Raw genomic sequence first — 13,076 nt, 5'->3', positions numbered from 1 at the left:
ATTAATTTCTCCAGGAAAACACGAGCCATGAAAATAGTTTATGTGTGTGAGGTAGGACTGAGAGTCATTTTAATGAGCTAAAATAGTATTTCCCTTCTTGTTGCACTCATGTACAGCAACGACAAATTAAGGGGAAAAAATGAGAATCAAGACTTGTCATGTAGAGATACAAGATCCCAACAGTAAATGTTAACTGTACTGTATCCTTACAATGTACCAATAAATTCAATTAAAGCTGAAAAAAAAAGACAAAGCCGAGAAAATTAAACAAATGTGTTAGGATATTTCCTGTGATAAAAAATTAAATGCTAAAATGAAAACAAAAACAAAAATGAAGAAATGATCTTGAAGGAGATAGAATGCTTAAGCGAATTTTACATTGCACAGTGTGCACATGTGTAAAAAACTCTGATGGTACCCCACACCATAGGATGGTAATTTTAGGAACACAAAATTAAATGAACTAAATAAAAAACTAACATTTTAAAACACGAATTAAATTAGTGTCATTTAAGTAAATGTCATTTAAAAGGGTGTGGTACTTCCATAAGGAAGGTATGTCAAGCGATGGAACCCAACTGACAGCAAGAAGTAATTTCACTCGTAACAGTAGGCTGTGTGTATTTAACACACACTGGAAGAAGATTCACTTCAACAAATGACGCTGGCAAAACTGCACATGAGCAAGAGAATGCCATGAGAATCCCCACCCAAGCCACACAGAAAATCAACTCAGAAAGGATTAAAGAACTGAACAGAAGTCCTGATTGTAAATTCCTAGAACAAATCTCAGGGGAAAATACCTGGGACTTTGGAATTTCAGTGATGTCTCGGATGTGGCATCAAAGTCAGGCAAATAAACAAAATTAGAGGAGTAAGAGTGCATCAAATGAAACTCTTCTGCACAGCAATGAGAATGCAGCAGAGTGAAAAGGCAAAGTGCAAAATGGAAGCCAATATTTCTAAACCATAACTCTAGTGTGGGATTAATGATGAACATGTATAAGAAACCTTTGAAATTCAATAGCAAAATATTCCTAGTTTACAAATAGGACTTGAATGTACTTTTCTCCAGTAAAAAGGTGGTGGATAGGATTATAAAAACATATTTAATATTCTTCATAATCAGGGAATTGAAAATCTAAAATAGTTTAAACAGTAATATACTGAAAATATATTCTAATAAACATTTTAAAATTACAACTTCAAAAATTTTAAACAGAGTCTGAAGTACACCACTCAATAAATAACAGCAAATTGAGTCTTACTCCAGGACATTTACACTTTCAATTATGAAGGAAATCATTATGTTGCTATTTTGGACCAGCAGATAATTGAGGCATATTCCCTTAGGAACATTATGGGCTTCATCAACAGTGAAATACTGGATAAAAACAACCTCATCTACACATCTTCACAGTGTACCCAGACCTGCATTTGTTGTATCTGGGGTGAGAGAAAACTTTAAATGCTTTAAATTTTATTTGTGCGGGCAGAACCTAAAGTCTAAAGAATATCTATGCTGCTTTTAGAAACTACTTCTCTACTGAAAACCAAGTATTCTACTAAAGCTCTCTCGCCTTTTGCAAATGTGAAATCTAATTTATCCAGAGTTCTACCTGAGAATTTAAGCAAGCACTTATTTGAAAAAAAGGTAATAAATATATTGGAATTATAGTTGTGTAAGTAAATAAGAGTGCTCTTTATGAAGTGCATGGTTTAATTTTGGCGGCTGATGAAGATAGTTAAAAATAAGAACAATTCATGAAAGCTTTCAATGCAGAGTAATAAAATACATGACATATTAAACTGTGTGGATCTTGTATCTTGATATTATGAAGAAAACTAATGGGCCAGAGATTTAGCTCAGTGGTTAGGTGGCCTGCCTCGCAAGTGCAAGGACCCGAGTTTGATCCCGGGTACCGAAAAGAAAAAAAAAAAAAAGAAAGAAAACTATCAATAATAAATTTTATATCATTGAAGTGATCAACTTACTGTAACTATTTCTCAAGGTTGAGTTATTTAAAAGTATCAAAACACATCAAGACTCATGGTTTGCTTTAGTTCCTTTGGAGAGCTATGAAGTCATAATACATCAAAAGACAGGGAAACTGGCCAAAGTGTAACATGCTGTAAGGAAGACTGAGACCTCAGTCTTGACGCTGCAATTGTTATTATCACTATTATTTCTTTTTTTGTGGCATGATCTCACTAGATGCTCCACTCTGGCCTTGAGCTCACTACGTAACTCAGGCTGGCCTTGTACTCATGGTGATCCGTCCACTTCAGGCTCCTGAGAGCTGAGATTACAGGAGTGTGTCACCAGGCCCGACTTAATTCTGAAATTATTAACCAAGGAATTTTCTGTAAATGTGAAATTATATACACAAAATCCATTTCTGCAACGAATTCTCAATCAGTGGCTGTTACTTCTCTTATCTTTTGCAAAAATCGAGCTTTGCAAATTTTGCAAATTCAGGGTTTCATAAAATTCAGGTGAACATTATAAAAGTACATTTACATTTATTTTACACTTTCATCCTTTATTATTCAGTCATCAAGAAGCAAAGTCATTTCTGCTCTAAACTCCCAATTCTTTGAATATGTGGTAATATTTTCCTATAACAGTATAACTTGTATTTTATTGGCTAAAAGAAAAAAGGAGCTCTGATAATTTAGCTCTCTTATTACTCAAAGGAAAGGTAAGCCCCTTACAGAGTAGAAAGCATCATTGTGGTAAATTGTATGCATATTTTTATAAAATCATATACACTCAGTTATGGCAGAAGAACAAAATCATAATTCAAAATGTCTCATTGAGTTGATTGTCTGAAAATAATAAAGTCAACAAATGTAGTTTATTTTATAATTATAGTTTTTGAAAGATAAAATTTATAATGTAATTTTCTGTCAGGAGGGCAATATTATGAAATAAATAACAAATACTTTAGAGTCTAAAGACGACAGGTTAAATCATGCTGCACAACTGGTGACAGACAGAGAAGAGATTCTAGCTCGGTATTCTACCCCTGATATAACAGCGCTGGAAGTAAGGAAGTTTTTGATCACTCATTTTGCATTAATGTGACTTGATACGAATCCGGCTCACATAACTGAGGGGAAATGGATGAGTTCACCTGCTGCTGCGATCTGTGGCACTAGTTTACCAGGCTCGTGAGCGCATTTGTTCTGTACTTGGCCGTGCAGTGAAGGACATGAGCACTCTTCTCACCACCTTGTCACTCTACTTCCATCTCTCGCTGGAAATTATATTCTGTCTGCACACACACACACACACACACACACACACACGCACACAGGTGTATACAGAAACGCTTAGACACAGACCTGCTCATGGTTACAGTGAGGGTCATTCTCCCCTAGTGACACGATCTTCCGTTTACGATTGTCTTCAGGTCCGTCCTGGGAGACGTCAGAATGGAGAATTTCACTGAAGTGACGGTATTTGAGTTGAAGGGATTTACCGACAATCCTGAGCTGCAGATCGTTTGCTTCTTCCTGTTTCTAGCAGTTTACCTTTTTACTCTCATCGGAAATTTAGGGCTGATTGTGCTGGTCATTGAGGATTCCCGGCTACACAATCCAATGTACTATTTTCTTAGTGCTTTGTCATCTGTGGATGCAGGCTTTTCCTCCACTATTACTCCAAATATGTTAGTCGACTTCATGTCAAAGAAGAAAGCCATTTCATTCCTTGGATGTGCAGCACAGATGTTTTTTGCTGTAATGTTTGGGACCACAGAATGTTTCATCTTGGCAGCAATGGCCTATGACCGCTATGTAGCCATCTACAACCCCCTGCTGTACACGGTGAGCATGAGGCCCAGGGTCTATGTGCCACTCATAGCCGCGTCCTACCTCGGGGGGATTCTGCATGCCACCGTGCACACCAGGGCCACTTTCAGCCTGTCCTTCTGTGGACCTAATGTCATTCAACACATCTTCTGTGACATCCCTGCTCTGTTCGCAATTTCCTGCTCTGACACTCACAGAAACCAGCTTCTACTCTTCTACTTTGCGGGCTCCATTGAGATATTCACTGTACTGATCGTCCTGGGATCCTACGGTTTCATTCTGTCAGCTATTCTCAGGACACACTCTGCAGAAGGGAAACGGAAGGCCTTTTCTGCATGTGGCTCTCACCTCACTGCAGTGTCCATTTGCCACGGAACTCTTATTTTCATGTACGTGAGACCGAGTTCCAGCTACGCCTTGGAGAAGGACATGGTGGTGTCCATGTGTTACACCATTGTGATTCCCATGCTGAACCCCATCATCTACAGCTTGAGGAACAAGGATGTCAAGGAAGCACTGCAAAGTGTTTGAGATAAAGTGTTTGGGAAAAATAGTTCATGAATACAGTACATGTTCACCCTAAAAATTATACTCAAATTAACATTGAGATTCTGCATGTCAGTACAAAGAGAACATGACAATGTTTACTGTACTAATGCCTCACTCCTTTGTGAATACTGAAGATAAAGAACATAACATTGTCCTTGTTGTACTGAAAGCAGAGATGATCTATCATCCATCCGCTTTCACAATGCTCACACCAGGGTGTGTTTGTGTCTCCATACTCAGACGCTGGCAGTGCTGAAATGCACAAGGTGTGCCCAGGGACCTGTGTGCCTGTAACCTTCAGCACGCCGCTTATTACCTTACTTAGCTGCTCTGATTTGTGTTTTAGTTTCCCCTAATCACATCTATAAATAATTCTGAGCATTATCTGCCTGGCTTGATCAAACACTGTAATCAACAGGAAATAAGTACTGCTCCCGGAATCCCAGACCATTTTCCCTAGAGTCCTTAGTACTTCCTTCCAGTTTGCAGCCGTTTCCTTCATTCTCTGCTCTATGCAGCAGCAATTCCTAGCAGACTGCGGTCTTCAGATTCCTGGGGGTCACCACTGGGCTGATCAGCAAGGTGAAGCTCTTCCACGTTTAGTATATATCCACCCAGAGCACGGGCCTAAACCCATCCGCTAAGCTGATAGCTGGGACATTGGCAATTATCAGGACCGTGCTTACACCTGGCCGCAGCAGCAAAGCCACAATTCATTTAATGGAACAGAACTCAGTGCTGGCTTTGTCTCTGCAGACCTGAGTCCTCACCCTGATTAGGAGCCTTCCCATGCCTTGACCTCTACTTCCAAGTTTTAGCTGTGATAAACTGTGCCACTATAAACATAGGTGAGTGTATAACACTGTGGTATGACACATAATTCTTTTATGAATATACCCAGCAGGGGCATACCTGGGTCAAATGGGACTTCTGATCCTAGTTCTTTGAGTTATCTCCATATTGATTTCCATAGTGGTTTCACCAGTATGCACTCCCACCAACAATGAAGAAAGATTCCTTTCTCCCCCCACACCCCTAGCATTTGTTTTTGGTTGATTTTTTTGATAGCAGGATGGTTGGCTTGATAGAGGACGGTTGGCTTCTTTGTCAAAGATGAGGTAGCTGAGTACATCTGGAGTTGTTTCTGTTTCTTTCAATCTATTCCACTGATCCTCTGGTCTGTTTCTTTGCCAGTACAATGCCTTTTTTTTAAACACAGTGGTTTTGTAGTATAGTTTTAAATTGGGGATGGTGATACCTGCTGCTATGTCTGTGTTGCCTAGAATTGTTTTTGCTATTCTAGGTTCTTCTGGTTCCAAATAAATTTTTGGATTATTTTCTCTAGTTCTGGGTAATATACTGTTGGAATTTCAATTGAGATTGCATTGAATATGTTTAGCAGTTTTGGAAGTATAGTGATTTTCACTACATTGATTCTTTCTACCCAGGAATAAGGGATATTTTTTCATTTTCTTGTATCCTCTTTGGTCTCTTTTTACAGAGGGTTGTACTTCTCAATGTAGAGGTCTTTTGTTTCCTTTGTTAGATTGATTCCTAGATATTTCTTTTTTTCTTTTTTTTGGATGCTATTGTGAAAGGGACTGTTTCCCTAATTTCTCTCTCAATGAGTCTGTTATTTGTGTATAAAAAGGATATTGATATTTTTAGTATTTGCTTTGTATCCAGCTACTCTACTGAATCTGTCAACTAAGGCTGCAAGTCTTTTGGAGGAGATTTTGGGTCTTCTATGAAGAGTATCATATTATCAGCAAATAGTGACAGTTTAACTTCTTCCTTTCCTATCTTTATTGCTTTTATTTCTTTCTAATTGCTGTGGGTAATGTTTCCAAAACTACATTGAACAGGAGTGGTAATAGTGGACATCCTTGTCTTGTTCCTGAATTTAGCATGAAGGTTTTCAGTTTTTGACATTTCAGTATGATGTTGGCTGTTGGTTTTTTTTTTATAGACAACCTTTATCAAGTTGAGATAAAGACCATCTATTCCAATTCTCTCCAGGGTTTTTATCATGAATGGGTGTTGAATTTTGTCAAATGCTTTTTCTGCATCCGTAGAGATGATCATGTGGTTTTTGTCCTTGACTCTGTTAAAATAGTGTAATACATTTATTGATTTATATCTGTTGAACCATCCTTGCATCCCAAGAAATCTGACTTGCTCAGTGTGTATGATCTTCTTGATGACCCTCTGTATTCTGCTTGCCAGTATCTTATTGAGGATTTTTACATCCATGTTCATCAATGAGATTGGCCTGTAGTTCTCTTTTTTGGTTGGGTCTTTCCCTTATTTCAGAATCAAAGTAACACTTGCTTCCAGGAATATATTTGGAAGTATTGCTCCCCTTTCAATTTCATTGGAGAGTTTAAAGAATAGTGGCAATAGTTCTTCTCTAAATGTCTTGCTGAATTCAGCATTGAATCCATCAGGACCTGAGATTTTCTTTGTTGGTAAACTTTTAATTATTTTTTTCACTTTTACTAACTATAATTGAGGTGTTTAGAATTCATTTTATGTTCTTTGTTCAACTTTGGTAATTCATAAGTATCAAGAAATCTGTCCATTTCTTCTGTTTTCCATTTTATTAGAGTACAGGTTCTCAAAGTAGGTATTGATGATCCTCTGGATTTCCGTTGGATCTGTTGTAACTTCACCTTTTTCTTTCCTAATTGCATGGATCTGAGCCTTTTGTTTCCTTTTATTGACAATGTTGACTAAGGATTTATCAATTTTATTTATTCTTTCAAAAACCAACTCTTCAATTCATAGATTTTTTTTGTATTGTTCTCTTAGTTTCCATTGAATTGATTTCTTCTCTGATCTTTGTAATTTCCTCCCTTTTACAACCTTTGGGTTTTTCTTGCTCTTCTCCTTCTAGGAGCCTAAGATTTATCATTAGGTGATTTATTTGAGCTCGCTCTGTTTTCCTAGTGTGGGCATTCACTGCTATGAATTTTCCATATAGAACTGCTTTCATTGTGTCCCATAGACTCCTGTATCGGCATTAGCATTTATTTGTAGAAACTAATTTCTTCTTTAATTTCCTCTGTGACCCATTGATTGTTCACAGAGAGTTGTTCAATTTCCATGTGTTTGTGAAGTTCTTACGGTTTCTTATGCTATTGATCTCCAGCTTAATTTCACTATAATCTGATATATACATGGGAAAACTTAGATTCCTTTGCATTTATTTAAATTTGTTATATGAGCTAGTATGTGGTCTATTTTGGAGAATGACCTAGTGCAGCTGAAAAGAATGAATATTCTGATTTTGTGTGGTGGAACATTCTGTAGACATCTACTAAGTCCATTTGTTCAAAAGATTGGTTCAGTTCTAGTATTTTGTTGTTGATTTTTTGCCTAGAGGATCTGTCTATTTGTGATAGGTACTTAGGTCCCCCACTACAATTGTATTAGTGGTTATTTGGTTTTTCATGTCCTTTTTATTTGTTTTGTATAATTGGAAGCATTACTATTTGGTCCACATAAATTTATGATTGTAATTTCTTCCTCTTGGATTGTTCCCTTTATAAGCATGTAGTGACCTTCTTTGTCTCTCTTAGTCAATTTTGGTTTGAAATTTACTTTGTCTGCAAATAAGACAGTTACCCCTGCATTTTTCAAGGTTCCTGTCACATGGAAAAGTATTTTCAAAGGCAATGATTACACCCATGATGTTGAGCAGCCACCAAGTCTAACAGGTTCTATCAACTGGGCAGATGTTAAAGCAGCAGGAATTCAGCATCCAATTTTCATATCTTTCTAAAGACTTAGGTATTTATAGGCTGCAGGATTTTGAAAATTATCTCAAGCATAATTCACTATATTAGCTTATGTGAATAAATGTTCCCACACAATTCCACCACCCAGAGGACACCTGAACTAATTCTTCCCCTTCCATCACCTGCCTGTGCCTTGTAACCTACTTCCCACCTGTCGGTGTTTTTCTTTTCTGGGCAGTTCATGTAAAGAATTCACAAGAAAAGTGGGCTTTGTATTGTGATAATTATGTAAATCTAGCTTATGGGAACACTGGGAAAAAAGCAGAAGAAATTACGATTATGTAAGCAAAATGGTAACAAGCCTTAAATAGTTTTCATCTTATTTCAGTTTTGTTATCTTCTATTTTTTTCTAATGAACTACTCTGCTACAATCATTCTTTTAATTGCAAAATATTTCATGATGAAAATGTTTACTATTCCATCTATGATAAGACCGTCATAAAATAAATATTTGTCTGGAAATTTTATCTTCACCACCTTAGTTAAAAAAAGAAAATCCTGACACACCACTATTGAATGTAAACATTGTTTTCTGCAAATGTATACAACTGTGTCAATTGAACAGTACATAAACAGGTCTGAGCTACAGTTTAGGGTATCATGGGAGGCCATGTTTATGCCCTTCTTTCTGGGGCTTCCAAGGGAAAAGGTGAAATCCTTTCCTCATTAGCTGCTTGCACTTTTGTCCTTGGGGTCTCGCCCAGCCCAGAGATCTTCCCTGGAAATGACTCCCCTAAGGACGAGGAAGGCGGCACTGTTCTGAGGGCTCATATGGGAGGCGCCTGGGCCATCAGCCTGCTGGACGGAAGGCCTCCCTGCTCTGGTCATGGTCACACTCGCTCCCTGGAATTTTTTCCAGACCAGACGTCCTGGTAACGCATCCATTTGATCAAGATGGGGAGAAAATTTCTAGAGTGATATAATTTGCTTGATTAGTGAGAAAGAATGGACAAAAACATCAAAGTGACACGTAAAGGAAAGCAAATATCACAGAAAATGTGAGCTTATATTGTTATCATATTTCTGAAAAAATTAGAAGTTTTTAAATTTCTAGGTGGGTTATATTGTGGGCTTTTTCACAGTAAGTATCATTCTTAAAATTGGACAGTTTTGGATGAGATAAAATGAAATAGGATTTTATCAGAAGAATATGTAAATATGTGCATGTAAATCTTGTCATAAGCAATATTAGTACAGTATCTACAAATTGTGAATATAAAGATGATGGAACCACAGCCTATAACTAATGTGCATATTTTGAATATCTCTTTGTGGAAGAAATTTGACTTTGAATGATCAAGTTAGGAAAGCACACTGGAACTGGAGTTGCAGAATTGTCCCTCTCCCCTTCCCCAAACTGGGAGAACATTTTTTAATTGTATTTTTAATTTGATTATTTCATTGAAAGAAAGCATGTACTAATAGTCAGCCTTTCACTGCGCCTGATCTCCATCTCCCATGCTCCGGTGCAAGGGCTTCTAAGTCCAGCTCAGGGCCACCTGCCTTCCACCCAGCTGTGAATGAGACCCGACCTTGGCCTCCTGCTGTAGGTCCACATGTGCGTTTTCTTCTGGGAGGCAGATGGCCTTTGTGGACAGAGCCTGCCTTCCTGTCTGGTCACCTGAGTGGAGGAGGAAGCAGGTGTTCACGCTCTACCTGGAGGAGGACGTGGGAGCAGCAGCCTATCGTTTAGAGCATCTTCATATTTTTTTGTAAATAATAATATTATCTTTAGTATGAAAGATAAATAGGCAAAATGAGGGGTGGAGGATTTATCTCAGCTATTCGGTGGCCTGCCTTGCAAGTGCAAGGACCCGAGTTCAATCCCCAGCCAAAAAAAATTTTAAAAAAAAAAAAAAAAAGGCAAAATGAGGTTCATGATACGTCTAATGTTGGGATATAAGCAGATATCTTGTCACAATATGAGAAACAACAACATGCTCTTGCACAAGTTGTGTGAAAACAAATCAACTGTCAAAAACATTTTCACAGGTTCTGAAAGTATTTATCTCAATATAAAATATGGTAAATTCAAAAAAATCTTTTGTTACACAGAATACAGAATATACACATGAACAATTTAAAACAAAAGTAGTGGTAAAATCCTAATTAACAATGTAGTGTTCCATACCTCAAATTAGAAAGACGAAACAAAAACTACAGAAATACTAACACTCCTTGAAAATGAAAAATACATTTTAATTCACCATGCTTAATTAAGACACTTATGTGTTAAGCTCAAAGATACACAAAAATATCTGTCAATTCCATATTTTACATTAAATGCTACAAATACATAATTCACATATTTAAGTGATTTACTGAAAAGCAAATAATGTATGTCCTTTACTTTAGGATCCCTAAATTTTATGGAGAAATATTGACCTCAACTTTTAGTATTAGTACTACAGGAGTAGTTGATATCACTTTGCTACATAAGAAATGTTCACAGGGTTTTCAAAATGGCCTTCCTTGCATAGTTCCTCCCCGGTGAGATTTCTGTCACCTATTTGACAATACATGCGTACTGAAAGTGTTCCCACATTGCTTACATACACATGATTTCTCCCCCTTGTGAGGGTCCATGGCAAATACCACAAATGCTGAAAGCTTTCCTCCATTGCGTACATGCATAGAATTAACGCTGAGTGGGAGTTCTTTCATGTCTTTTACAATAACATTGTGTACTAAAAGCTTTCCCACACTGCTTACATACACAGGGTTTCTCCCCATTGTGACTTCTCTCATGGATCTGAACATCATTAGATGTGCTGTGGGTGTTCACATTTTTCTCATATATAAAGGTCTCTCTAAGGTGAGTTCTTTCACTAAGATCAGAATAGGATTTCCCACATTGATCACATCCATAGGGTTTCTCTCCAGTCTTTGTCCTTTCATGCTTCTGAAAGGACTGAAAAGTCACAAGTTCTTCAACGTTCATTGCCTTTACACAGCTTCTCTTCTGATTCCAATTACTCAGTCACTACACGGCAGTGGTGATGGCCAGAGTCTTAATATTTAAAGAGGCACTTTACCCTTTCATGTTTGATATGTTCAGTAGGTTTATAACCTTAATGTGCCCCACTTAAGCTCCCTAAAAAGTGAAATTTACTTGTAATTAATGTCAAATGGCATTGGGAGCTAAATGAGAATAAAAATACACTAAATTTTTAATCATAGTTTTGTATGTCTTTTCTCATGTTTGCTAAGACAAGGTATAAACACTGTGAGTACACCCTCCTGAGTCCAAGCCCCTTGGAGAATTCCAGGGTGGAGATGTAATTGCTCTGATCTCCCAAGTTCCTCTCTATGTGCTTCCTTTGATCAGAAATTATGAAATAGTTACTATGGCATAACCTTCATATGCGGATTAAATGTGTTAACATAGGGAGCACGTAGAATGGTATCAGGGGGATGCTGCTTCCACAGGACAGAAGCTCTCGCCGTACCAGAGTCAAATATCAATCTGTACCTACATCTCTCTAAGTGACAAGCGTTTTTTTTTTTTCATTCCTGATCAGTAAACTTTCTGTCCACTTCTACAAATGCTAAACTAAGTACAAATAAACCAAACTATAAATAGGCCATCTAGACAAAACCGTTTTGCAGTCACTCAAGCTAAGTATCACCTTTGACCATTCAACAGCACAACGCCATGGTTAGAAGGAACTCCACCAGTGTGGCCGACTTCATCCTGATGGGGCTGACGGACTCTGCAGAGACACAGCTGGTCCTCTCCGTGCTCTTCCTCCTGATTTACCTGATCACGGTGCTGGGAAATGCAGGAATGATATTAATCATCTGGCTGGATCCCCAGCTGCACACCCCCATGTACTTTTTCCTCACTCACCTGTCATTTCTCGACCTCAGCTATTCAAGTGTCATCACGCCTAAAACCTTACAGAACTTGATGACTTCCACCAAGAGAATCTCCTTCCTGGGCTGCTTCACCCAGATATTTTTTTTTGTAATCTTTGGCACTGCAGAATGTTTTCTTCTCTCCTCCATGGCCTATGATCGCTATGTAGCTATCTGCCACCCCCTGCACTATCCAGTCATTATGTCCACAAGACTGTGCCATGCTCTGCTCACTGGCTGTTATGTTATGGGCTTTTTGGATGCCATTTTGGGTGCAGTTTCCCATAGCAGACTGCACTTCTGCAGCTGTAACGTCATCCAGCACTTTTTCTGTGATGCATCCCCACTATTAGCCCTGTCCTGCAGTGACACTTCTGAGGCTGAAATCATTGTATACATTTGCGCTGGATCCAATTTAGTGCTTTCCCTCATCACCATATCTGGGTCCTATCTGTCCATCCTCTCCACTATCCTGAAAATCAATTCCACTGCTGGAAAGAAGAAAGCCTTCTCCACCTGTGCCTCCCACCTCCTCGGAGTCACCATCTTCTACAGCACTATGATCTTTACTTACCTAAAGCCGAAGACGTCCTACTCCTTGGGCAGGGATCAGGTGGCTTCTGTGTTTTACACGATTGTGATCCCCATGCTGAACCCTCTCATCTACAGTTTCAGGAACAAAGAGGTGAAGCGCGCTGCCCTGAGAGTCCTGCAGAAGAGATGGGGCCACGAGCATTTAATATCCCAGTGAAGGGAAGCGTTTACAGTCCTCTCATTGTCCTTGGGGATTGTGTTGGTCTCTCTCTGAAAACCATTGCATCTCTTTGCTCTGCTCGAGTTGCCCTTACTTAACTAAGCGTGATCTTGGACAGTGCTGTGAGTTGTGTTTTAGAAATTCATACTGTAAGTGGAAATCATCAAGTACATGTTCAATCCACTGACTAAATACACTATTTTAATTACAACTAATGTGGAAAAGAAGAAAATATGCTTGTCTTTTTAAAAACTGTCACTCAGGATTCATCCTTTCTCCAATTTTAGTGAATTTCATA

General features: G+C 38.3%; 2 protein-coding genes across 2 annotated transcripts; both read left to right on the top strand.

Moving 5' to 3' along the window:
• The first annotated feature begins 3,438 nt into the window (after positions 1-3,438).
• On the top strand, positions 3,439-4,347 carry LOC104868328 (olfactory receptor 1086). Its single transcript, XM_010633076.2, has one exon. The coding sequence runs from the start codon at positions 3,439-3,441 to the stop codon at positions 4,345-4,347; it is 909 nt and encodes a 302-aa protein (XP_010631378.1).
• A 7,474-nt stretch (positions 4,348-11,821) lies between these two features.
• LOC104868412 (olfactory receptor 8H1) lies at positions 11,822-12,775 on the top strand. Its single transcript, XM_010633170.2, has one exon. It carries the CDS (start codon positions 11,822-11,824, stop codon positions 12,773-12,775), a length of 954 nt encoding a protein of 317 aa, XP_010631472.2.
• Positions 12,776-13,076: the final 301 nt, after the last annotated feature.

Source organism: Fukomys damarensis, unplaced genomic scaffold (assembly GCF_012274545.1).
Source record: "Fukomys damarensis isolate Sample0158 unplaced genomic scaffold, DMR_v1.0_HiC HiC_scaffold_27, whole genome shotgun sequence".
In the NCBI taxonomy this organism is placed as follows: Eukaryota; Metazoa; Chordata; class Mammalia; order Rodentia; family Bathyergidae; genus Fukomys; species Fukomys damarensis.
Note: the sequence above shows the minus strand (reverse complement) of the source record. Positions and strands in the feature narration are given on the sequence as shown.

What these genes read in the sequence shown, in the direction of transcription:
- LOC104868328 (XM_010633076.2), top strand. Translation starts at nt 3,439, where the DNA reads ATGGAGAATTTCACTGAAGTGACGGTATTTGAGTTGAAGGGATTTACC.
- LOC104868412 (XM_010633170.2), top strand. Translation starts at nt 11,822, where the DNA reads ATGGTTAGAAGGAACTCCACCAGTGTGGCCGACTTCATCCTGATGGGG.